At 32.2% G+C, this 26,302-nt stretch overlaps 3 protein-coding genes across 14 annotated transcripts; 1 reads left to right on the forward strand and 2 right to left on the reverse strand.

Annotated features, from left to right (window-relative positions):
• Nucleotides 1–6,506: 6,506 nt before the first annotated feature.
• LOC140840986 (uncharacterized) lies at nucleotides 6,507–10,142 on the reverse strand. Of its 7 annotated transcripts, XM_073208133.1 has the most exons (6): nucleotides 9,876–10,140; nucleotides 9,670–9,769; nucleotides 9,531–9,600; nucleotides 8,116–9,314; nucleotides 7,114–7,988; nucleotides 6,509–6,999 (listed from the first exon to the last, which is right to left on the reverse strand). In XM_073208133.1, exons 4-6 carry the CDS (start codon nucleotides 9,287–9,289, stop codon nucleotides 6,655–6,657), a joined length of 2,394 nt encoding a protein of 797 aa, XP_073064234.1. In that variant the 5' UTR covers nucleotides 9,290–9,314; nucleotides 9,531–9,600; nucleotides 9,670–9,769; nucleotides 9,876–10,140; the 3' UTR covers nucleotides 6,509–6,654. The 7 variants fall into 7 exon arrangements, with proteins under 7 accessions (XP_073064236.1, XP_073064234.1, XP_073064233.1 ...); XM_073208135.1 differs by having other exon boundaries at nucleotides 6,507–6,999; nucleotides 7,114–7,970; nucleotides 9,670–10,142; XM_073208132.1 differs by having other exon boundaries at nucleotides 9,531–9,769.
• Nucleotides 10,143–12,724: 2,582 nt separating this feature from the next.
• LOC140840988 (protein IQ-DOMAIN 21-like) lies at nucleotides 12,725–16,255 on the reverse strand. 3 transcript variants are annotated; one of them, XM_073208137.1, is made up of 6 exons: nucleotides 16,077–16,255; nucleotides 15,891–15,986; nucleotides 15,681–15,787; nucleotides 14,548–14,838; nucleotides 13,910–14,281; nucleotides 12,726–13,496 (listed from the first exon to the last, which is right to left on the reverse strand). In XM_073208137.1, exons 3-6 carry the CDS (start codon nucleotides 15,762–15,764, stop codon nucleotides 12,948–12,950), a joined length of 1,296 nt encoding a protein of 431 aa, XP_073064238.1. In that variant the 5' UTR covers nucleotides 15,765–15,787; nucleotides 15,891–15,986; nucleotides 16,077–16,255; the 3' UTR covers nucleotides 12,726–12,947. The 3 variants fall into 3 exon arrangements, with proteins under 3 accessions (XP_073064239.1, XP_073064238.1, XP_073064237.1); XM_073208136.1 differs by having other exon boundaries at nucleotides 15,891–16,255; XM_073208138.1 differs by lacking the exons at nucleotides 15,681–15,787; nucleotides 15,891–15,986; nucleotides 16,077–16,255 and adding an exon at nucleotides 15,054–15,622 and having other exon boundaries at nucleotides 12,725–13,496.
• A 4,644-nt stretch (nucleotides 16,256–20,899) lies between these two features.
• On the forward strand, nucleotides 20,900–24,591 carry LOC140840989 (protein DEFECTIVE IN MERISTEM SILENCING 3-like). Of its 4 annotated transcripts, none has more exons than XM_073208142.1 (9): nucleotides 20,937–21,074; nucleotides 21,678–21,755; nucleotides 21,863–22,012; nucleotides 22,207–22,321; nucleotides 22,663–22,900; nucleotides 22,987–23,178; nucleotides 23,270–23,593; nucleotides 23,818–24,037; nucleotides 24,362–24,591. In XM_073208142.1, exons 3-9 carry the CDS (start codon nucleotides 21,884–21,886, stop codon nucleotides 24,386–24,388), a joined length of 1,245 nt encoding a protein of 414 aa, XP_073064243.1. In that variant the 5' UTR covers nucleotides 20,937–21,074; nucleotides 21,678–21,755; nucleotides 21,863–21,883; the 3' UTR covers nucleotides 24,389–24,591. The 4 variants fall into 4 exon arrangements, with proteins under 4 accessions (XP_073064242.1, XP_073064241.1, XP_073064243.1 ...); XM_073208143.1 differs by having other exon boundaries at nucleotides 20,939–21,062; XM_073208141.1 differs by lacking the exon at nucleotides 21,678–21,755 and having other exon boundaries at nucleotides 20,900–21,062.
• The last annotated feature ends 1,711 nt before the right edge of the window (nucleotides 24,592–26,302 follow it).

A 26,302-nucleotide genomic window follows, 5' to 3' on the forward strand; every position in this document is an offset into this window, starting at 1 on the left:
AGACGCTCTTACCATGATCCGATGGGTGCAATCAGAAATGAGTTCTGACATTCTTGATCAAAGTGTTGATGAAAAGAATGGGGCTAACTAGGGTAAGCCCGAATAAGAATAAATGTTATTTTGAATCACAAGGAGTTGTGAACCCACGGCTAGCTGTATCCCTTAACCATTGAGGGTCACACAAGTACTGGATTGTTTGTTCCCGTTGAGAGAATAATTTCAAGAAGTTGAATTTATATTATATAGTAAATTCAAGGAGTTGAATTTATGATAATTAAATTTTGAGAGAATAAATTCAAGGAGTTGAATTTATAAAATTTGAGAATTTAATTTATTAAACTCAAATGTTTGGTTTATTAAATATTAAATTTTGGAGGTGATAAAAATTCAAAGAGTTGAATTTATAATTTAAATAATAAATTCAAATGTTGAATTTATAATGTATTTAATTTATTAAGCTCAAAAGTTGAGTTTATTAAATAATAAATTAAATATGGTGGGTAATATGTTTAATGGGCTTGTAGGAGTACAAGTCCAACATATTAAATAATTAAAGTTATTATTGGGCCTTGATTAATGGATTAAACTAGTGTGACTAGCCCAATAAATTAATCAAGCTCATTAATGTTAATTAAAAGGCCCAATTATTATACTATGATAATTAGGTCATGAGTTAATTATAAATAAGAGTTGAGAAGAAAAAAAAAAAGACTAACCCTAGCCACCACCATAAGCAAGTTTCGAGAATCACAACCAAAATTTCTCAAATATTTAGTTTACTTAATTAATGAGATTAATTAAGTAAATCATGATTAAAGAAATATTAAGATTTCTTTATACCAATTTGAAAAGCTTCCTTCGTGAGTTTTCAAGGGAAGATGGCAAGAAATTTTCGTCCATTCAATTTTTCTCTCAAAAGGTTTTGAACCAAATTGTGTTATATCTCTACGCAAAACTTCTTCTAGTTTTTCTAGTGCAAAATAGAAGAGGAACAAATCATCCAGTCGTGGACCTAATTAGAAGGATTGAAGGAAACAAGCTTTTGAAGAAAGTTCGTAGGGATTTCATCAAGAGCTATCTCCGCTAAACCCGGAATAGTTGGAGCCTTGTGATTAATTCACCAAAGGTATATTACTAAACATCCTATGTATGTTTAATTATGAAAATCATACGAGCGTCCAAATCAAATATATTTTGATTGTCAAAATAAAATAAAAATTTTAAAACTTCCGCTGCGTTTGGGCGCGTAGAAAACCGGGATCCAACAGGATGATGGCTGAGTTGCGTGGATTTGCAGGAGGCATGTGTGTACACGAAGAAATGAAATTGTGGAAGCACCAATTTGAAGTGTATCTTGTAATCTCAAGAAATGTTTTGTCTTGATTTATCATCCAAAGACATAACAAATGGAAATAACATGTCATACATTCATAATCACTTTCCATTCTAAGTAAATCTTTCTATAAAATCATAAAATATTTGTTAGTTTTAGTGCGAGTCAAGACGAGACATTAGTTGTTTACACATATTTGTTTCATTCAACGTTTGACTCAAGTTCTACAAAGCATTAGATTTATAAATCAGTATTTTTAATTATATATACATCTTTCTAAGTTTGTTGTCACTCGAGAACTAGTTTGATTTCAGATTTGAACTCGAGCTTGTGGGCTCGCTTTCAAAGTCAGCTGGAAGCTTCATTTTGGCTAGTTGACTTGGTAAATTGCTGCATGCTCTTCATTTACATATATATATATATATATATCCACAATTCCCCGCTGATCGATCCACCTTCGGCTCTGGTTCAATATTCATAGTAACATGCTTTAGAAATGTATCACCATACAGCTTAATTAAATCAAACTTTGGCTAAAATATTTACTTTATAAAAAAAACATAACTAAACTAATTATTTGGAAAATAAAAATACATTAATTATTATATGTTATACTATATCATACAGATGCTCGTCGCGTGTGTTGTGATCATGCTGCATCGTTAATAATGAGAATTTTTTAAGAGGTGAAGCGATTGTCTATTTGATCAGATACAAGATCCTCTATGTTTTATCACATTCAAATCAAATATTAATCGTCATGTAATTATCACATTGTTCCCAATATTTTTAACCAATCATTTAATTATTTGTTATCTCGTTCATGTAATAACTATACATAGGATCACATTAATTATGAAAGTTATATCCAAATACTAAAAAAAATTTAAACTAACAATAGTCGTTCAGTCGGCAGCTTGCATTAATTTTATCGAATTGAAATCCACACGGCATTATTTATTTGATTGATATATGATTGGTTTTTTGTTTAAAACAATATGATTGAAATTAGCTGTTAAATATCAGATATTATAATTAATAATTTTAATTATAAATATTATAAATGTCAGGTTTCTTGTCTTGTTATATGAGCCGATTTTCGGTGTCGAATTAATTAAAAATATACCTTATAATTAAATTTAAATCAAGTTGATAAAAGGGTGTTTTGGGAACAAAAATCATATATTTTGATATTTGGTTCTCAATAATCGTCATTATTTTTAGTCATACAATTCGTATATTTTTCATTTATAATAATATTATTGGACAAAAATAATGTATATAATAAAATTTTAGTTTTAATAGACTATCATCGTTGTTTATTTTGATCTTTTCTTCGATGTTACAATGATGTGACGTCGATTTGAATATGATCACACGTGATTGGCGATTCACATCTTCAGTGCCAAACATTTCCGATATAAAATGCCTAAAATTGTCAATCAATGCTTAATTTCGATAATAGAAATTGTAGTGAGTGAGTGAAATTTGACTTGTTGGGTAATAAATCAAAGAAATCTGTAACGTAGCATATGTAGAAACCATAACATTAAAATCAACAAATAAGGCAATTTGTCTTAACCCAATGTTTTCAAATGTCGTGACTAATTTGTCTGTACTAATTAAACACCTACGTTGCAATGATTTGGTCGGGAAATATATAGTAAAAGGGAAACATTAAATGGAATTAATGATTAAAAACAACGAAGCTGTTTGATTAAATTGAAACCAGGCTACTTAATTATCACCTTTTTGACTTTGTTAATCCTCTTTCAAAAGTGGTGTTACATGTTAATATAAATCAACTAAATAAATCATTTTGTCTAACTTGCTACGTACTTTTCCAAGACCAACGGCTAGGAAAAAAACAAAATTTTATTATACAAAAAATGGCATAATAACTCTGAAACAAAAATAGTCGAACGAGGATTGAATATGTGATTTAAGGTCGATTCAAGCTTTCATTATAACTAACTTGTCCACACGCATATATTCATGTCAAATACGGGGAAAATATGGAGTGAGAGAAAGTTATTTTATTCATATAGGCACATCCAGGGGGCGGAGCCAGGATTTAAAATTATCTAAGGCTGGCTCCGTCTCATGCTGTATTTAATAAAATAAATAATAATTAACTAAAAAATTAAAATAAAAAATATGTAAACATTGACTTCATGAAAACATAGAACACGAGTATTTAATATTTAATACCTTCAAAAACATGGAGCTAAAACACTACTGAATATAAATTCGAAAATCACATTTACATAATTCTGAATTTTTCCAAAATTCATACAAAATTCCATAAATTCGCATTTATATTTTCTATAGCATCTAAACATCCAAATAATAAATAATCAACACTAAAAATTGACAATCATCAATATAAAATCTGGAAATTCGAAATAATGCTCAAATAAATTCTAAAAAATTATCAATATCATCAATAGGCTCAAATATAGTACCTACAATCAAAAATTTAATATATATCAATTATCGAAATTAAAAAAAAAAACCAAAATACCCAAATTTTGAAATACTAAAATCTGAAATTACCTATAAAAGTCAAAATCTAACGAATACAACAAGAACGAGCGGTAGAAAGTCTAACATTAAAATTTCCTCATATATTTTGGTGAAAACGACGACCGATGGGCGACGGCTGATTTCAAGACGACAAAGAAACTTCGAAAATTTGGTATTAAAAAAAAGCTTATTCCGTGGGCTTTCCGAATCTACAATCGATTTTTAAAACTGAAGACCAATTATGAAGTTACGGCAATTTGAAGTAATGAAAATTGTGATGATTTGTGAGAGAAGAATAGAGAAGTTAAAAAGAAAAAAAAATACAAATTGGGGCCAATTAACAAATTTTTTAAAATAAAACATATTTATTTTTTTTTAAAAAAATTTAGGTGGGGCTGGAGCCCAACCCAGCCCCCTTAGTGCCTCCGCCCTTGGCTGCCACCACACCTTTCCGGAACGAGAACGTGCATGCAAGCGACAGCGAACGGCCGACGTATGGCCCGTCCAAGACCGTGACGGGCGAGGACATTATGGTCATCTCACTATCATCATTCAACAATCTTGGAGGCAGGTCCAAACGCCTTGCCACCACGTTTTTGGAAGGAGGACCGCGTGCAATGGCGGTATATGGTGGTGTCGCAGTGGCCTTGGCGGCCCTTGCCTTCCCCGGCGCCACCTCCCACTGGAATGGAATGGAAAGAGACTGATGAAGTGGTGGTGTCAGCATTTGAATCGGCTCCCTTGGCTTGGTTGGAAGTTTGGATAAAGAAAGTTTAGGTGTGCAGTTTGGCCCGTTCTCATAGTGATCATCTACTTTTAACCCCATTGTAATAGCAACATGAACTTATAAATCTAGTTCTCCTTGGCTTGGAGATTTTATACGCATATATATACATGTATATGTATATAGTCTTGTGTATATGTATATATACATTTGAGAGGGGAGGGGGGGGAGGGGGTGGGTTTGAGTTAAACTTGGTTTGAATATGGAAAGGCTCCCCGGCATGAATAATAAAGTAAATTGTGAGTTTGTAACGGATACTCCAACTATTTATGATATTTGAATGATTTTAATGACCTTTTAATGAATAAATATACTATAGAGGCTATTCATATGGTTAATGTGATAAATTTAATTATCCTTAATTTAATAGTTATTTTTTTAAAATAAAAAAATTAATTGTCATATCTCTCGTGATAATTATTTTTTATTTAACTTTCACTTATCTAGAAAGTTGTTATATTTCAATACAATGCAATATATTCCAAACTTTATAATACTTCATATAATATTTAAAATCTATCACCAAATACGTAGTAAATTTTATTTATTCTAAAAACGTAATCTAACATTTATTCCAAGCTCCATGAAATCTTTTTTTTTAATCACGATCCATCAAATATTTTAAAAGCTATTTTGAAGAAAAAAAAATCCAAACACCCGGAAATACACACTGATTGAGAATTATTTGATACATCAAATATTCACAATTGCTAATTATTTGAAATTATTCGAACTGATCAATTCTGTCGAGTTTGAGCTTTGTTATAATCACTCAAAAGCTATTGAGTTAGCTTATGTTTTTTTATTATTATTTTAATTAATTTATAATTGAACATATATTGAGAAATATATAAATTTAATAAATAATGCAAAGGTTGACAAAATAATATTAATTGTTTCTTGGGCTTGTGCTTTGATATTATTATTTTAATCTTTTCTGTTATGATACATGATTTGTTATCTTTGACTTAAGCTACCATGCGTTTATTTATTTATGTGGACCGACTTCTTTTTTCGTTTGCACGCAAGTTTTCTTCAGAACAAATTGAAAAATACATCATTTTTAATGAAAATGGATACAAGTTTCAACTGATGTAAATATATATATATATATATATATATATATATATATATATATATATATATATATATATATTTTGCACATTTTACAAGATAAAAATTATAATTTTGTTTTTCTATATTAGTCTTTGTGCAATTTTAATCCTCTTTTGGTCTTAGTAAACTATTTTTATTTTTCTAATTTAATCATTTTTTTTATGTTGTGTTAACGTGGTGCTAAAAAATAATTAAAATTGTCAAAAAATAAAAAAAATACATGAATAATACTGAAATTTGACAACATAGAATACCAACACTGCAAATAAACAAAACACGTGATCAAAATTGTAATTTTCCCAAATATTTTGTCCTCACTTTAAGAATGTGGAAAGATATTTTGTCCAAAAATTTTATAACATGAATTCCTATGGAGGTACATTTTCAAATGCAAAATAGTGAATTAAAGTGTAGTATGCATATATATATATATATGCATGTGCTTGTGTATTGATTGGACCTAAAATAACATGTGTTGAGAACCCTTTTTTTGCCTAGACTTGGCATCGATGCATTATCAACTCTTTATTTGTCTTCTAAACATCACATCATACAAGTAAAGTTTTTGCATCATTAGTCACCCAAAAAGTTGATCTATGCTGGGCTTTATATAATCAGCAACCAAAATTTCAAGAACATGGTTGTTCACGACAAAAGGCAGATTAAGACAAGGTTCACCAAAGGAATTGTTTATACTGCAGATGAAACACGAATCGATATGGTAGTTGAAATGCATGTTCAGTCCAAAATCTATATGATCTTGAATGAATTGAAAACGAGATCTTACACTAAACAAATTTGTATAAAAGCTCTAAAGCATGTGGATCGAGATATAAATATACCTTAGAACGTTATGCTACATTGGCCTCTTTTTCATATTATTAACAGGTCTGAGCTATTTTTTCAGATGTATGATCCCATTACACGCAAGGGTTCCCTCAAGATCCCCGATGATCCGAGATATCTGTACCTCGAGTCCTCTTTGAACTTCTCGGAAAAGGGTTCGAATACTATCAGCGAACCTTTTCATGTCGAATGTTGCAGGCTTTTCGATATCTTCTGTATCACAAACGAAACCCGAAGCAATCTTGGCTTGAACTTCCATTAGTTTTTGACCTGTTGCAACGATATATCTCTGTAGTTGAAAGGTTTCTTCAAGAAACTGCTCCAGTATTTTGGTTTCATCCTCTGTTTTAGCAATGTTGGAACCTCCATTGTTCAAATTCAGGTTCTTCTCATGCTGCAATTTATACAGATAAGAGGATAAGATAAGATGGCTGACTCGTAAAAGTCTAATGAAAAGTAGGTAAAATTAAGATAAACTTCTTCTTATATGTTAAGAATTAGAGCTTACCATTCTCTTACAAAGATCATCATTTTTGGCATGAAGCGACTGATATCGATCAACCTGTTTGTTCAAGAGTGATATAAGAGGATAGAATCCCTTCAGTCCACAAACCCCATTTTTGTTTCCACCATTTTCATTACTTTCTTGCTTTCCTGTCAGCCTCTCAAGCATGAGTAATTGCTGCTTAAGTCTCTTAATCTTGTATGATACACCAAGAGCGTGAATATCCATTTTCCAGTTATTTTTGTTGCTTAATTCTTGGCTTACTGATGTCGATGTTTCCGAACTTGCAACATCCTCAGACTCGACACTCTTTTGCTGGAAAATATTGGTCCCTGATTGAAGTGTCAATACTATATCATTGAGCGGTTCGCTAGATGGGATTTGATCAGCCTTATCATTCTCCATTTCCTGAGAAATTTCTTCAGCTATTGCCTTCATTTCTGGCTTTCTCTGTCCTGGTTTTCTTTTAATAACCTTTACATTCGACCAAACGGGGTCACGAGCTACGACCACATCATGTAGAGAGGGGTTGACATTTATTTTATGGAGATTTGAAGGGTTGAACTGCCATTGCAATTGCTCTTTAAGTTTATTTAATTCAGCTTCCCGGTCCAATAGTGCGGCTTTCAACTTCATCTCTTCTTGCTTCAGTTGAGTAAGGTCATGATCTAGCCCTTCAAAATGAGACTGTGACCTCTTTGACTCGAGTTCCATGCTTAGCATACGGCAACGAAAAGCTTCTAACTTTTCATCTTTGAGTCTCAGTTGTTCTGCAAAAGCTTCTAATTCAAGATAGTGCCTTTGTTCAATAGCAAGCTTATATTTTTCTGCCTCAGAGTTGACCCAATTCTTTAAGGGCTCTACATCAGATGTTGACTCTAGGACATTGAAATGGCAAAGTTAATAAGAAGAAATTCTCAACGACTAGAATTTAAACAATTTGAACTATATGAAATCTAATCAAACAAACAAGCTTGTAAGTTCCATATAAAGAAACAATCTTACGTGTTTCCTCCGTTCCATCAGTTGAATAAGGATCGGATACTAGGGAAAGAACTTCTAGCCCTTTTCTTATCTCGGGTTTTTCATACTCTAGATGGTAATCCTTTTTCATGGATCTGAAATTCCCAGCATCTAAAGACATCATGGCCCTCCCCGCAAATGCATGTGACTTTGAACTTACGTGCTTAGACAACATGTTTCTTAACGAATTTCTCTCATTTTTCAATACAGAAACTGCCCTCAACCTCGCTGTTTCTAGCTCAGCCTGCTTTCTCTTGGCCTTTGATTCTTTCACTTCTTTTAAAAGCATTTGCTTCTCAGCCGTATCAAATTTAGATTTCCTTAACATAGCCGACAAAATCTGGTCTCTCTGTTCTGAATCCTTGCGCATTTTAACAAGTTCCATAGATAATCTTTGAGTCGTCAAGATAGACTGCTCCTTCTGCGATAATACTGAATCAAGCTCTTCTCTTGCTGCTTCGACTTGCTTAAGGGCTCGACCCATCTCCGCCTCAAGCTGTCTTTGGTTAGACACAAGCTCAATAATCGCTGTTTTATGTTTTGTGATTTCACCAGAATGACGTTGAGCCTCACGCTTAACGTTTTCTTTCAACTCCTCAACAAGAATCTCAGCCTTTTGTAGCCTTTCTTCAACCTCTTCTCTCTTCTTCAGCTGTTCATCAAAAGATCTATCCTTTGACAGCAAAATAACCTCGTTTTCATTCAATTTTTCGTTCAATTCAGCAATAGTCTTATCCTTGTCGTTCTCAAGAACTCTCAAATCATTAAGTAAAGCGCCTATTTGCTGCCTAAGTTCCTCTCTCTCATCCAACCATTTCTGCTCTCTAGATGAAATTATGCTCACAACTTTTTCATTAGCTTTTGCATCTTCGCTTCGCCGTTTCTTTAATTCTTTTATCTCTTTCTGTGCATTCTCCCACTTATGCAGAAGCTGAGTTTTAACGCTATTATTAGACTCCTCGGTTTGAACACTCCAAACTAGCAATCCCAGAAGATGGGCACTGCATTGAAGTATCCTATTTCTTATTTCTGACCATTTAGCATCACAAATTTCAGGCTCTGGCAAGAATTTAAGAGCAGAAAACGCGCAAGAAACACCGTAAAATATCGGATATAATCCTTCATTTTTCTCTTCAGAAACACCTTTTTCATCCATCACTCAGTGTCTATATCAGCCACCTCTGAACAAAAGCCACAAAAGGGAATAAAGATTTGAAAAAATCCACCTCAACTGGGACTAAATCAATAACTCTATCAATAGATTCAAGGTTTATACATATTATCCATTACACAGAAACCGAAAACGAATGAGTAAATATGAAAACTTCCACAAATTAAACAGCACTGCAACTAATGTCCAAACAAATTGTGAAAATAACTAAAACAAGTAAACTTACAAGAAGAACAGAAGGGTAAGTGCACTTCAATCAACGCAAGAGTCCCTCTTTTGGTAGACATGAGTTTCACCTAAAAACAAGCACCCTATTGGGAATCAATTTCTGCTTTTCAAGAAACAAACTAAGCAGAAGAACCCACCGGAAACGGGCTGGAAGCATCTGTTTCTTGCTCAAATTATCCCTCACAAATCATCAGAGAATGCCAAAGCCCAAAGGCGTTAACTTTACACGTGGGAAAACTGCAAAGTCAGTTTTTAAAAAAACTATACTGTGTAACAGAATTGCAAGAAAAAAGAAAAACCAAATACAAAAATATAATTCGTTTCCCTGGTTTTCAGTGCTGACCCCTTAAAAACCCCACTCTAGCAAACAACCTTTTTCCCACTCTGCTTCAGTTTATGGCTTTGAATTTAAGGAGCAAAATGTGCAAGATTCCAGGTAAATTGTCGCCATTGATACATAGGAAATCGACGTAAAAACCAAAAAAAATGCTGTATCTTCATCAGAGTATCAAGAATTTTCTTTGAAAATATTATTATATATGTTGTATTCTTTCCAGGTTGGCTTGGCTGTTCTCCATTGCCCCACAAGGAACATGGATTCAAAGCACAGAGTTTGAAGAAATTACCACAGAGGGGCCATGATTTATCAGTCGCATATTCAATCACATTTATTTTTGCCCTTCAAGAAAATAATTCCTTTTTTAGCCAAAGTGTATTCGTTAATATATATGATTCTGCAAATTTTGATGCTCATTTGTATATTTTGCAGAAGTAAATAATAAATCCCTTTTTTTTTACCAGTGAAACATCCATTTGTTTCATATTTGTTTTATTTTTTAAAACTCAAATTGAAATTCACTTGTATGAGAAATTTTAGGTAAAAAGAAAATAAAATAATGAAAGAAAAGCGCATTTTTAAACAAAAGGGACTTGATCGTCGCTATTGACAAAATTGGTTTCAACAATTTTCGGAACCAATTAAACAATGTTTCTAGTTTCAACTTCCTAAAAATCCTACAATATTTTTAAGTGTTATTTCACAATAACATACCTTTGTTATCTCCCTTAAATTCTTCTTACTTCAAAATCCTGGTTTCAGTTTTGTATGTGAAAGAATTGTTTGACATATAAGTACTAAATATATGAAGAATAGTGTGTTTCAGATATATATGCTATGTGCGATGTTGTAGCACTTACACAACATTCAACCGAATAAATAATTTGGCATACTGATACTTTATGTTGGTAAATTAAGATACGAGTAATTATACACAAGTGTTTACACTTGTACGGTGTCCCAGAACAAAATATTCACTAGAAAATATATCCAGTTTACGCACAAAATTAATACTAGTGAATAACAAAAAAAACTAACTACCTTAACACAACAAGAAAACAAAGTGCATCCTAAATTTCTATTAAAAAAATAACCAAATAACAGTGGATGCAAACTCTATGAACCAAAATCCAGTTTAATGAACAACACTCTCGCAACACTTTGATTACGTGTCGTATCCGAAAGTCTTGAGATATGTCAACATTTCCATATTTACAATAAAAATTAATATTTTTCATAGGTGATCCAAATAGAATATCTGTCTCACAAAATTGGCCCGTGAGACCGTCTCAAAAGAGTTTTTGTGATATAAAAAATATTTAGGATTAATGAGTGATTTTGATCAATCATCAAGTCATATTAGCAACGGAATACACTATTTCATCGCTAATATTAATGACTCAACGACGTACACTGTCATTATTATTAGCTTAATAATTATATTATAAAAGAAAATTCTCTCGTAGATCCCTAACCAACAAATAACACTCTTGTAACCATTTTTCAAACTACCAATAATTAATTTTAAGAAAATAAAAAGACATATTTATACTAATAATTAACCATTTTTAAAATGATGTTCATTGTAATAAGGCTAGGGAACGAGTTCGAGATCACCTGAAAACTGTATTAGCCTAACTCTAAGTACTTCTTTTTGTTTTTGCTTACTTAAAATTTTTTATAATAAAAATATTGTAAAACCATTTTCCCTAACCTTGATTTTTCATTCAATTTATTAGCAGTTTAATTAGTTCACTTTCTATAATTTCTTGAAACTATATACTTTATATATTATTGCATGATAATTTTAATAATATTTTCTATTTTAAAATTTAAATGTCACTTTCTAATCACAAGCTATATAAATACAAATTCAGGCACAAGTAATATTGTATATTTTCCAAATAATAATTTAACATATACATAGTAAAAATCACGCAACTGATATAAATATAAAACCAAATATAACTTTTCAAAGTCATTTTAAAAATATCCCCCAAAATATTTACCCCCCACACACACACACAAATATATATATATATATATATATATATATATATATATATATATATATATATATATATATATATAACAATTAATTAAAAGAAAGAAAAAATAAGAAAGGAAATGGCCTCGTGTAAATAAAGCAAAATAGTTCTTCCAAACCTTGAAGATATGATACAAAATTACAATAACAACAAAAATAAAAGTTTATATCCGTCTCAATATATAAGTTTGTTTCATTTCCATACATTAAGAACATATTTGGAATGTAAATTATGCAAACAAATGTTTTATTTTATTCTTATTTATTGATTGTTTTTTTTAAGGTTGTAAAAGGTTGTTGGAAATGTTTAATGCATTTAACTATATGAGTATAATAGTAAAATATTGGAAAAATACAGACTATTTCCAAATATATATTTAAGATAAAAAAAAATACTCTATATATTTTCCAATTATATAGATTTCTTTTTATTTTTCCATTTTCTCAAATATATAGTTCAATTTAATAACATTTTTCTTGTTTTTTTAAACTAATGTTAATTAAATCTTGAAAAAATACAATTTTTTTTGAATGAATCAAATAAAGATAGAATAAGAAGTTTGTTTGTAAACATTTTTTTTTACTTGTGTGACACAAAAAAAAAACTTATATATTTATGGAGGAAATAATAATTATTGTACATGCCATAGTTTTGAAATTTCAATCAATGAAATAATAATTATCGTACATGCCATAGTAAATGAAGGACGGGCATGGCAAGATTAAGATCATGCTCGAGGATTGTAACGGCTCGGGAGGTCGGGCTAAACCACGGGACGTACCAGACCCAAGTTTAGGGACATCAAAATTAATTGGTTTCATATATTTTTCTATTATTAAGATGAAACTTTACAACTTCAACTTCCTAACACATCAACAACTAAATATATATATCCATCCGTACTTAACAACATTATTAGGCAATATAGTTTATAAATAGACAAACAAACATTAAAAAGAAATATTTAAAAAAATTAGGCAAAACTACGTCTCCAACCATGCATGGCACTCTGACTAAGGCCTTCTCCTCGCTACTTTGATTCCGGGCTACGGTTCCACTTACCGGGCCCATTAGTATTATTATCTTTTGGATTTGGGCTTCTGGGGGCCAGATAAGTCGTTCCTCCGCCCGAACTCGACGTCTCATAACCTAGCCCGAAACCAGTTCCAGTTCTCGTGGATGAGTTCCAATGAGCCATTAGCGGGCTTCTTTGTTTAACCGGGCCTTGGTTTCGGATCCTTGCTTTGGCGGACTGAGTCGGGGCCATGTAGCTAGGTACATCATCGGAGCTCAATCTTCGTGGTTGTCGGGCTGAATATGGGCTCATTTCAATTGGATCGCCCCTGAATCGGCCCATGTTGACATTTTGTAGGCGCAATTGTGTAACATAGTCCATTTCAACTGTTTTCTCAGACATGCCATCTACGGTGGTGCCACGCTCCATCTTATGTCGGGGATAGTAGGGCTGAGTCGCCATCCACTGCTCGAGCATGTTCCAACCCCATGGGGGCTTGTTCGTTCCGTAAAGTTCGGTTTCGTCCCTATTCATGTGGGATTGTAGTAGCAAGTGCTCGTTTTGCTGCAGGATCACATATGGTAAGGCCAAAATGTAAGTATAAGTCGACATAAATAAACATGTCATGTTTGTTATAATGCATTATTAGCTTACTTAGGATAAATGGCAACGACAACCCTTTACACTTGTCTTTGTGAGGCTATGTATAGTTCTTAGTTGCACGCACATTCACTTAAAAGATGGCCTCACCAGGTTAACCAAACTTCAGCAGTTGTCATTGTAATGATCCTAACGAAAAAGGGTGTGTGTAGTGTAATTAACTAGACCAAACTTTAGGTGTGTCGATCGAACCGTTAACTCGGTCACAACCAATGAAATAGAATGCAAAAAAATTTCTAGACTAATGTCAATGATAGAGCAAGATTTGGTTATAAAACAATAAAAAGAAGATTAACCAATGCATAAAAATTTCAAACCTGGTAAGCAAGAGCATAAGCCAGAGTCCTTTCCCTTCTCATTTCAAGATCAGGCAATTTTCTTGAAGAACTTTCCCTTATTTTACTCATACTCTGATTCATCTTGTCCCATTGTCCATTCTCAAACTTTTCTATTTGATTCCTTTTCTTCATGAGATGATCTTCACCCGATTTAAGCCTACCTTCTTTTTCGAGCTTGGATTGGAGCTTTTCCTGGACTAATTGAAGTCTATTAGCCCGGACTCGTGCCTGGACCCGTACGAGAGCTTGCATACACCGCATCGTCATCTGCGCTTGCTTACGCACATTGTGACCCCTCACTAGAGCTTGAAGCCTCACCAAGCCCTTTAAGGCGCGCAATGCCCGTCTTGCCTAAAAGTTGAATATAAGTAAAAGATTATTGTGACATTGTTGAGATTGATAGAACTTTGGAAATAGGAAAAACAAAAAATGTCCCTCTTAAGCCAAAACACAAACTAACTTACAGTACCAAATTACAAAATAGGCGAACTTAGAAGACCATTTTGGCTATTATCTCATCCCATATCATATATTCATATTTAAGTCCATAATTGATTGCACTTGCTTGACCTTAAGTCTATCCTCGAAAAGAAGTAAAACGGATCAGATAAAATTACCAGATATCCTCTGTAATAAGATTGTATGAGAATTGCAGCCCTTTCTTCCTTAGACTTGCGGCCATAACCAGCTAATCTAACAACTTTAGCAGCTGCCTGAGCTGCTGCAACAGCTGCCTCAGCCGCTGCAGCAGTTGCCGCAGCCACGACTATGGCACGATCTTGATCCTCAGCCACCAGAGATGAGTGATCACTCCCTCCATTTGTCAAATCTGGAGAACTTTCTGCAGGGAAATGCTCAAGGGACACGACCTCTGGTGCTTCGTACTGCCATTTTTCTTCATTACCGACCTGAAAAATTGTGCGTAATTCACAGAAAACATTTCTACATTACAACTTTTCTAGACCTAACAAGTAATATGTCAGCAAAATTAGATAACAGCAACAAAATCAATTCTGTGTGACAGTAACATTAATTAATGTGCACGTATTCATATTTCTCTGATCCAACCAAATCCAGAACGTAAAAATTATTCAAGATCATTGGAATCAGTTTTGCCACATACATTTTCCTCATGAAAAACCAAGAAATGACGAACGAAACACGATCTCATCACCAGATTTCCAGAGATAAAATTTGTGTTATATGACCAAATAATATGCTTAAATTACATCAAATATTTTTGTAATCATAAGAAAAGGGATCGATCAACGAGCAGCACATGAATAGCATGGTTGGAAAGAAAGCAACAGGGCATGATCCCCTGCTGCCTTTTCCCCAGTCCATAATGATAGGGGACCATATAAACGAGCCAAATTTCATGAAATTAATGTTCTTCCATATCATCAAAATAAAAATCAATCAATCAATCACTATGGATACAATCCAAAGTATGCCCAAATAGAAATGGTCCTAAAAATTGAACTTTTAATTTGACTTCAAGATTTTTTTCTTTTATCAAGTCTTGTGCTTCATTATTATCATATCTATGAATTTAACCTCTTGTGTTACAATGGTCAGCCGCAGTATATCATGGCATTCATGCATAATTTGTATTAAATTACAATTTTCACCTCTCATGTAATTGGATCATCAACGAGTATATTTTCCTATATCTGTCCCATTTCAACAAAAAATTAAAAAAAAATAGTCATATCTACGCAAAATCAAATCTACCGAACAATGATCAAACCTTCTTGTCTGGCAAATCTTTACTGGGAGATTGCTTAAAAACTTTCTTCACAGTCCAAAGCCACCCGCTTCCTTTCTTCCCCATTTTCAGCCCAAATGATCAGACACCTTCGAAATGAAATAAAAAAAAAAAACAAAATTCTGAAACATAACACCAGTAAAAAATAATAAATCCTCATAGAAATATGACACGACCAAACTCGCAAATTACCCGGAGTCCTCGATTCATGCCTTATAATCTCCGAAACCCATTTCTTGAAACACAGAATACAGAGGCCTTTTCAAGAAAATGTGATCAATGTCTGTTCTATAAAGGGAAGAAATGTGATGAGGACTAAAAAAGATTAAAGGGCTGATAGAGAAAAGTGTGTGTTTTTTGAGAGAAAGTGGTCTGTACTACTGTGTGTATTGAATGAGCATTAGCAGCAGTTACTGCTGCCTTTCGCAAATCTGCCGTTGCTATTTAATCTTTTCACGAGGTGTGGCTGATTCTTGGAGTCCTTTGGGATCGGCCAATTGGACATTGACATGTGCGAGACTCCTGTTTTACTAGTGTGTCTCAGTAGATATCTTTCGTCTGTTCGATCGTTCTCTTCTTATATAAGCATTTCCGATTTGTATTTTCTCTTTCACATCAAACGATATTCGGGTATCGGCTCTTTGGAGAACAACGGAATGTTGGGTCAGCTCTATTATATTATCACGTATTAGTAATTTTCGCACATTTTGGTTTGTATGACGAAATAATAAAAGATGTATAATATAAGAATGATAAACTAATATTTATAAATTAAATAATGAATCGTGATTATATTCATAGTCAAATTGGAATGAAACAAAAACGTGTAATCGTTTGTCATTCACATCAAACATGACATTAATATTTTAACGACTGATCAAAAGGATTCTCGTTCATATATTATCAAAATTCTTGCTTAAACTCGAGTAATTGAAGATCTATATAAATCGATACCAAGTTTGATTACATTTCAAATGTATACTATATATCCTTTATCATCCAAATTATTATAATTTTTATCGGATATGGCATATACATATCTATTTTGATATATAATAAATAAATGAGTAGGTCTTTCATAAGACGGTCTCACTAATCTTTATCCGTGATACATATCAATCATGTACATATTTACAATAAAAATTAATATATTTGACATAAAAATCAATACTTTTTCGTAAATGACCTATATAGGATATATGTATCACAAAATTGACCTGCGAAACCGTCTCACAGGAATTTTGTGTAAATTAAATACCACTAGCCATTAAAAGACTATTTAATATAGATTTAATTTCATTTGACGTGCCAACTATGTTTCTTAATTTGTCAATTTAAGTATCTATTATTATTATTATTATTATTGTTATTATTATTATTTCTACTATCTTATTTAATTTGATTATAGTATTTTTATGAGCATGTCTATTGTGAGATGATCTCACGTATTTTTTTATGTGAGATACGTTAATTTGATTTATCTTAAAATTTAATATTTTTTAGCATATATTGATATTAAAGATTTATTTCACAAAATTAAATCACGAAGCAATCTCACAATTTTATTTTTTTCATTTTTATTCCAACAAAAAAACAACTATAACTTATAATTACACTTCAATTAAGAAGATCGAGGTGTGAATTTTGTTGCACGCATTTCGAATCATCAAGTTAAAGTGTCGTGGAGTTCGAGGGATAACTGAAATTTTCAAATCTAATAATTGAACAAACATTTAGTATCTCACGAGCGTTGTAATAAAATTCTTTAATAGCTCAATTTACTCAGCATATCTACTCCATCGATTTAAATTTTTGAATGAAATATTTATTTAATTATTAGTATAATTCAAACAAATATGTAGATGGAAAGATAAAAGAGGGATTTACACACACACACACACACACACACACACACACAACTTATTAAAATTTTAATTTAATATGAAGTAGTTTTTATATTGTATTTCTTTAGTGAATATAATAATATTGGAATAGTATTTTTATTCGAAAATTAATATTTATTTATTTATTTTATATATTTATTTAAAATATAATGATATTATGATGTTTTGGGAAAAAGAAATTGGTTACTTCGAAACCGGTGTGGTTTAATCTAGTTCAACATGGAACAAATTTATTCAGCACCAATTTTGATTGGATTGAGTTTTTCAAAAGAATAGGTCTCTTGTGACATAATCTCACTAATCTTTATCTGTGAGACATGTCAATCTTACTGATATTCATAATAAAAAGTAATATTCTTAGCACAAAAAATAATAATTTTCATGGATGATCCAATAAGTCACAAAATACAACCCGTGAGACCGTCTCACACAAGTTTTTGCCTTTTCAAAATGGGGTTGAAATTATTTTAATCTAGACCTGGAATAAATAAATAAATACTATATTTAATTTATGAAAAATGATATTTGTAATATTTCTAAATGATTTTGAGCATTTATCCTATTATATTTAAGTCATTTTTGTGTGTAAAAACGGTATAATAATTTTTTGTGTGTAAAAAGGTATCATGATTATGATAATGCCCTATAACTGAAGATGTGTTATAATTTTGAATTTTAGATTCACATAAAAAAAAATTAATAATTAAGATTGGCCAGCCATGGAAGTCTCATTTTCACCAACAATTTGTATTCCAACCTCAAAAGGTGGTTGAGAGATTAAAAGTAAAAAAATCAATGAAGGCTGTCCTTTTGGCTTTGGCAGATGGCTGCCTTTTGCTTGAATTTAAAGGGATATCGACTCACAAATTTGGAAGTTTTTGAGTGATGCCAAATCATATCTACCATAGCAAGAATATGCATGATTGATGCCAAATCGACTCTACCATAAATTTGTTCATTAATTGTGAAATCGATTTCTTTTGAAATAACTTACATTTTAAGTACTAATGTAATATTTATGTTTCACAAATTTTTAACAATCAAAAGACTTGTGTATTTGTTTCAGAATTGTGTTGTGTCCTGCAATTCAAAGTGACTCTTATACACATAACTTTTTTCTCAACATAATATTTATCTCTCAGTGTTCTTGCTAGTGATTATATATGATACCTTTTTGTCATGCCCGTGCGTGCAAATGCGAGTGCTCAATGGACCGGACCCCTTATAACAAGTATTTCTTATTCGTTCTTGATGCATTTATTTTTATATTTTGTTTTTTATAATACAAATATTAATAAGTTATAAAAAAATTAATTGTAATTAAGACTAATTAGTGTATAGGGTGGACACAATGAGAAGAAGTGGGAAGTTGTGGATAGTTAAAATATATGTAAAAATAAATTGCAATATAACCTATTTATTTCATCTTTCTTGATCAATACCACCAAACGAGCCTAATGAACTTGACTGCTACCCTAATCAAATTGGTTTCAAACCATGGAATTTCTTGATAAAATGACACTCAACTCTCGGGCTACAATTGACATAACATAAGATGAGCTTTACTGTTGGATTGCGAAACCGTTCACATCATTGATTTTGATGACAACAAATTTTTTTATTGTGTTTCTAACATATTTACTCAAATGTATAGTTGCTAGCTCAACTTGAAAACTGAAACTCAAAATTAGCCAAGTTAAACATCTTGTGCGCTGAAGTATTTTGATGATATATCACAGCTCGGCGATGCAAATGACCAGCCACCAAAATAATTTATTAGAAAACTTAAGTCGTATTTTTGGTCATTTGGGTTAAATCGAATGTTAAGGCAAACTAATAGTTGCAAAAGCAAATTGAGTATAATAAAAACAATCATCATTTGGATATGACCAGTTGTAGTATTTTAGTCAGCCTAATCTAAAATCATCTTCACAAGTCGAAGTTTGAATCGGAGATGAAGTAGCTGATAAACTGCGATGAAATTGTTGGTTCTTCACAAAATGAAATCAACAAGGCTTGAACCTCAAATTAGCAAGGCTCAGCCTAACTGAAACGAGTCTAGCTGATTGATCCGCCTAGCCGACGAGCCTAACTGACACCAAGGCTCAAAATCAGTATGGTTCGGGAAAACATTAAAAAGACGGATTTGACTGTTTTAGTGTCAGAAATTATCCAGAACCTTATCAAACAGTGATATTATTGTATCTAACATACACACACACACACACACACACACACATATATATATATATATATATATATATATATATATATATATATATATATATATATATATATCATTCTTGGAGCATATAAATACAACATCTTTAATATCAAATACAAGCTTTTGAAGGAAATTCCAAAGATGAGCATTCTATATGAAGAAAATTAGCTTGAATTAAAGCAAACTCAAATGTGATGATATATATGAGAGAGATATATACACTATAAATGATTAAATCATCACACACACAAATCACTCACATTATACATGAGAGTTGAAATTCAAAGTTTATTTGAACGATAGTCTTTATACAAAGACATTGGAGATTAAGTTTGTAATCTTGACATAAAACACATTAAATATTTTGAATATTGTGAGGTTGCAACCTACAATCGAGAGTATGGTAGGAGTTTCGATTATACAATGTATAAGTATTAAGTTGAAATGAGTTTGAACAAGAAGTTATATAGATCAAAGTTTTCTAGGGATACTAAAAACTCAAATGATATGATATAAATCCCGCGCGTCGTTGCAATTACGGGTTGAATTAGAGGATTACCTTATTTTTTTTAAAAAATTCATTTAATATTAAGGCATTTTACAGGTTATTCGAATTCGGACGTAGTGACATCTCTTTCGACCTTCATATCTTACTACATGTGCTTATCAATGCAATTGAAGGGTATATTAATGTAAGTACACAACACAACTACGAAATTATATGCATTAATTTTTCCGACAGTTGTCTACAAACTAAATGGTGAATTGATACATTAAAAGTCGTGAAGTATACAATGTTATTAATATTTTAAAAAAAATAACTATTTATATTATATAAAGTTTTAGTGAAATTTTTTAGATGTGGACAAAAATACATTATAACAAAAGTTATATTAAATCTTAAATTTATTTATTTATTTATGTTATGTAATAAATCACATGTTATTTAGTACTAAATTATTAATTTCTCTCAATTAAATATTATTCTTAATTTATTAATATTATTATAATCTCATATATTTATTATAATTATAATTTTAATTTAAAATACATAAGAATAGAAGATTAGAAGTAAATAATATATTTTGTTTTACTATTACGGTCTTCTCCCTCTTCAAACTCAGTGCGTCACTCTCTGCTCTCCCACCCCTCCCTCCCTTCCCTCGGCGGCGCCACCCCCGCCGTCCGTCGATGTTTGGCGGAGGCGATCAGAAGCGGACATCTGAAGATTCCGAGGTATCACCGCAGGTTCAATAATTAAGATGTTTTTCTGTTATTAATTTGGACTTTTACACTCTTGGTTTCTTTTCTGAATTAAGTTTTGAATTGGTATTTTATGTTTATTTGAGGTGTTTCCAGTTCATTTCTGTACATGGGATCGAATATGTCGAGCATGCAGCTTGTATTTGTGGACAGGGTGATTAGAATTTATGCGAATTTTGGAAATGCTGCGACGGAGAAAGTGAAATTTTGGGTGTTGAACGATTATTTCTTTTTAATTTGTTATAGTTCGCCTAATCTGTTTCCAGATGATTTATTTGGTGCAGCGTAGTATTTTTTTTGTTCTACCATGTTTGTTTATCTCGTGTGCTTGAATCTTGTCTCTCTTTTACGATTTGATGTTTTAAATGACAATTAATTTTTACAGAGTTCGTAAAAATGTATTTATTTTGGGTAAAGTAGTTGGTTGATGCAAGGACAAACTTTGAATCTTGGCTTATAATTCGACTTAGTAGACATGAATTCGCCTTGTATATGACGCTGAAAATTGAGAAACAGTTTGTTCCATCGATAACACTTTGAAATTTAATCTAACTGAGTTTATTTTGTACCATTTTGTTTGTTTCTTAGCTCTAGAGTGTATAAACTTCAGCAGGAAGGAAATAATTCTGAAGAGTGAACATTTTTATATCCGACGTTACAGAATAAGTTTAGTGCCTACTTTACTTTCTTACTGGATTTTAGACATATACTTCAGAATTTTTGTGTTTTTGCCGTGTATAAACAATAACTGAGTAATGTACTTTATATGCCAGCTGCCAAACAATCCAGCGGCAATGGTTATCTCCAACCCGTCAGCAGCACTTGATCATGCTGGTCAGAATTCGCCCCATGTGTTTGCTGGAGAGGATATGCAAAATGGAGCGCTTAGTCAGCAGGATGAATCCATTATAATTCATTCCAAGGTTTTTCAATAATTCTCCTTGAACCTCTGATGATGCTGTTTATTGATAACGCATAGATGATGCGATGACTGTTAATTGCTTCCTGATTTGAAAAGAGTATCTGTATCTTACATTCTTAATCCTTTCTGACTTTATATTTGTTGCTTGATGGACAATAATGAATTGAATGAAAATACGTGGATGTATTGTTGCAGAAACTTCAGGATGATCTACAGGAGCTGGGTCAAAAAATTAAGCACCATGAGGACAACTTTAGATACTTGGCAACTCAGAAAATTAAGTTGGAGGAATCAATTCTGGATATGACAGGTATCTATCTTCTAAAATCCAGGTGCACTTGCTCTGAAATTTCATGCTTCAATTAGAGAATCAAGGGATTTTAAGATTGTTGCTCTGAACTTGTACGTTATTGAACATGTATACTGCTTATGACGAACAACTTTGTGCATCATTAGACTATAACAAAGTCCATTGCATATTTAAGTGATATATATGCGACCACACATCTATTTTGCCTTAATTTGCATCACTCTTATAAGTATGTGATCATTGTGTTCTGTGTCTGCATTAAGTTTACTTATTGATTTATCTCTCCTTGTTGAGTAGATCCTAATCTATTCTTTTACTTTTTCACTCACTTGTTCCTGTAGCAACTCTTGAAAAGTATCATAAAACAAGTTTCTCTGCAATACAAAACCAAGACCTTGACCTTTCGAAGAGTGAGCAAGAGACGCTTGGTAATATTCATAAGCATGAGAAATCCGCTGCTGCCCTTTTGTGTATGATAAAAAGTCAACCTGAATCTCAGGCTTCTGATCATCCGTTGACAAAAGACGTGCTTGGCATTGTTGCTACACTTGGAAAAGTTGATGATGACAACCTTAGCAGGTTGGTTCACTTTTCTTTATCTTTGGTTTTCCTACAGGAATATTTATTATTGACTTCAAATATTTGCTCTTAATTTTGGGTCTTAGAATTCTTTCCGAGTATTTAGGCCTGGAAACCATGCTAGCAGTGGTCTGCAAGACCTACGAAGGTGTCAAGGCATTGGAAGCATACAACAAAGAAGGTTTAATAAATAAAAGCTTGGGCCTTCATGCACTCGCAGCTTCAATTGGGAGGTCCCTTGATGACCCATTTCTTGTCATTTGCCTTGAAAGTCTGAGGTATACACTTCTAAAGTTATGATTTTCATCTATGAAATAACTTTTCATTAATTACTCAATTCTTCACTCCGTTCTCTGGATTTGTATATAGGCCATATCCTGGCGAGTTTATAGCCAACGACCCTCAACGGAGGCTTGATATTCTAAAACCAAGAATAATCAGTGGGGAAACTCCTCCTGGATTTCTTGGTTTTGCGGTGAATATGATAAATATTGACAGAACTCACTTGTACCATATTACAAAGAGTGGGTTTGGCCTCAGAGAAACATTGTTTTATAACCTATTATCAAGGTTGCAAGTGTACAGATCAAGGGAAGACATGCTAAAGGCTCTTCCTTATACACCAGATGGAGCCATATCACTAGATGGAGGGATGATTAGAAGTCCTGGAATTTTTCGTTTGGGTCCTCCTCGGTAAAAGCTTGGCCTTTATTCAGTAATTCTCCATATTATGAATTGCTTCCTTGAAAAATGCATTAATGAATTATTTGTGTGTGCGTCATGTGTGGGCAAGTAAATGAGTCAGATGCCTTACTTTGAAAATCCGAACTCCTATTCTCAAGAAACTTAATGTGTATACATCTCTTACTTCATTGCCTATATCCAATAATCTAATTGATCACTTGAATTTTTTTTAGGGAAGATGTCAAATTTCCTATTGGCTTTGAAAGCTTGAGCCTCCCTGAGAAATACTTGGAGATTAAAAACCAGATAAAGGAAACAACATGGAAGAAGATTCGAATGGTGGAAGATCTTCATAGAGAGCAGTCATACTTAGACCATGCGAGGGTCAACTATGAGATGAAGAAGCAAGAGTTTGTCAAATTTCTCGCTGAAAGCTCAATGTATACGGCTCAGGTAATGCTTCAATTGTACAGAATCATTCAATAAAATAACTTTGATCTATAGTCCCCATCTTGATCTATAGCAGATGAAAATTTTCCCATCACTTGATTTTGGCCACTAAATAGGATTAAACAGTTCCAATTTATGATCACTTGGTTTCCTCAATGACCACAAGATATTATGTCATTGAGAAACATTATCTAATATACCATCGAATTCTCCTTGGCCTTTTCGCACTTGTCATGTTAAATTGTTTTATTTTTTTCTTTTGTTATTCGTGATTTGTATATTGGTGTTATAATAAATTTGTTGGTTTTTGTTGATCATTGATATCAGGTGGCACGTGCCTCGGCTCCTAGATGATTTCAGCAAGCCAACAATATAGGAGATGAGATCGAGGATGCTTCACATAACCAGGTTACTAATTTTAGCAACTAATATTTGTTGGGACCTTGTTTTGCATTATAGGATTGTAATTTAGGACATACTTCTTTAAATTTTCTGATATGTTATGGTTTGTGAAGACATCCATCTTTAGTATTTTGCTGGCAAATTGGATAGATTCATTGAAATGGTCTCTTTTCTTTTTTGTACATAATTTGTTGATTGTTGGATAATTTTTTAAAACCTTACTAACTGCTTACGAAATAAAAAACTTGTGAATTTTAAAATTGGAGTTTCTAATGCTTTGGTTTCGGCCTTTATTTAAATCTAACCAAATTTGGCCAGATTCGAAGCCAAACAAACTGTACAATCAACTACCAAAAGATCAGTTTATGCTATACTTGATCCACAATATTTTTATTTGTATTCAGATAATCAGTTGATTTTTTTATTTTTTTTTTTGTATTACAACGGTAGCACATCTGATGTATGAAGTTTGCATACTATCTTTATTTATTTATCCACAATTAATTAGGTTGATAGTGCCTTTTTTTAAAAAATAAAATAAAATTTGGGAATATATAGTCATGAAGAAATGATCTTATATTTTGGTTTTTGAATTGTTTCTGTTTGTTACTTTTACAAATTAAATTTATTTTTAAATCATTCAAATTTTATCAAAATTCCATCATTTTTTTACTTATTTTATTTATTTTATATTTGTCTTTTCTTTCTTATTGTCATTAAATATTTCACATTTCGATTATTAAATTATTTCGACTGAAATCAGTCTTGTCTCTGATCACCCTCACATGGTTTTGCACATTTATTAAAAAAAAATTGGATATCATATTATCAGTAATATATTCTTCTAGAATTATTTTTTTATATTTCAAATATTTATGAATAAATTTTTACCACTTTAATCATTAAGTATAGCATTAATATTTTTTTATTCGATTTGTAAAATAAAATATGAGGATTCCTGTAAAGAGTTCTTACGTATTAATTTATTATCCAATATTTATAAAAGAAAAAAAAAATCATTTACCAAACATTACTCAAGCTGCTCGATTTTTTTCACACTTGTTAAAGTGAATTGGGGTGGTAGTTGACAGTTTTAAACTCGAGATTAGGTAGGGATGTAAACAAACCAAACTGTTCGCTAGCTATTCGGAGCTCGGCTCGATAAAAAGCTTGTTTGAGTTCGTTTGTTAATCATATCAAACTAAGCTCAAGCTCGATTTTGAGCTCGACAACTTAATCAAACCAAGCTCAAGCCTAAGCGTATTCGGCTCGTGAGCTCACAAACATGTTCGTTAATAGGCTCGCGAGCTCGAACTCGGCTCGTTTAGGTGGCTCGTCAGCTCGAGCTTGACTCATTTGTTGAATTGACAAATAAAAATATTAGTACTAATAAAAGTTAAACTTGTATGTCTAATATAAAATTAGTTCATAGATATATTTAATTTTAATAAGCTCGAATCAAGCTCAAATTCGAGCTCAATTGTATGTTTTACGAGTTCGAAAACGAGCCGAGCTCAAGTCAGACTTGTTATAAATGATAAACGAGCAATTAATAAACCAAGCTCGAGCCCGGCTTGATTAACATGATAAACGAGCTTTTAACGAGTCGAACTCGAGCTTTTCACAAGTTTAGTAATATCAAGACAATTCGAAATCTAGCCTGATGATAAAAGCTCGAATAAAGCTCGAGTTTGAGCTCGAGCTCTATCAATCTGAAACGAGCCAAACTCAAGCCAGATGATAAAAGCTCGAATCAAGCTCGAGCTCGAGCTATAGCTTGAATTAATCTTAAACGAGCCAAGCTCCAGCCTGATACTGTTCGGCTTGATTTGGATCGTTTACATCCCTAAGATTAGGGTTGGGTAC

Source organism: Primulina eburnea, chromosome 9, assembly GCF_022965805.1.
Source record: "Primulina eburnea isolate SZY01 chromosome 9, ASM2296580v1, whole genome shotgun sequence".
Taxonomy (NCBI): domain Eukaryota; kingdom Viridiplantae; phylum Streptophyta; class Magnoliopsida; order Lamiales; family Gesneriaceae; genus Primulina; species Primulina eburnea.

What these genes read in the sequence shown, in the direction of transcription:
- LOC140840986 (XM_073208133.1), bottom strand. Translation starts at nt 9,289, where the DNA reads ATGGATGAAAAAGGTGTTTCTGAAGAGAAAAATGAAGGATTATATCCG. An exon ending in TGATGGAACGGAGGAAACAC is followed by an intron (nt 7,989 to 8,115) that starts GTAAGATTGTTT and finishes TCAATGTCCTAG; the next exon opens with AGTCAACATCTGATGTAGAG. An exon ending in ATGATCTTTGTAAGAGAATG is followed by an intron (nt 7,000 to 7,113) that starts GTAAGCTCTAAT and finishes TATAAATTGCAG; the next exon opens with CATGAGAAGAACCTGAATTT.
- LOC140840989 (XM_073208140.1), top strand. Translation starts at nt 21,018, where the DNA reads ATGTTTGGCGGAGGCGATCAGAAGCGGACATCTGAAGATTCCGAGGTA. An exon ending in ATTCCGAGGTATCACCGCAG is followed by an intron (nt 21,075 to 21,862) that starts GTTCAATAATTA and finishes TTTATATGCCAG; the next exon opens with CTGCCAAACAATCCAGCGGC. An exon ending in ATTTGCCTTGAAAGTCTGAG is followed by an intron (nt 23,179 to 23,269) that starts GTATACACTTCT and finishes ATTTGTATATAG; the next exon opens with GCCATATCCTGGCGAGTTTA.
- LOC140840988 (XM_073208137.1), bottom strand. Translation starts at nt 15,764, where the DNA reads ATGGGGAAGAAAGGAAGCGGGTGGCTTTGGACTGTGAAGAAAGTTTTT. An exon ending in AAGATTTGCCAGACAAGAAG is followed by an intron (nt 14,839 to 15,680) that starts GTTTGATCATTG and finishes ACAATTTTTCAG; the next exon opens with GTCGGTAATGAAGAAAAATG. An exon ending in CTTATGCTCTTGCTTACCAG is followed by an intron (nt 13,497 to 13,909) that starts GTTTGAAATTTT and finishes GTGATCCTGCAG; the next exon opens with CAAAACGAGCACTTGCTACT.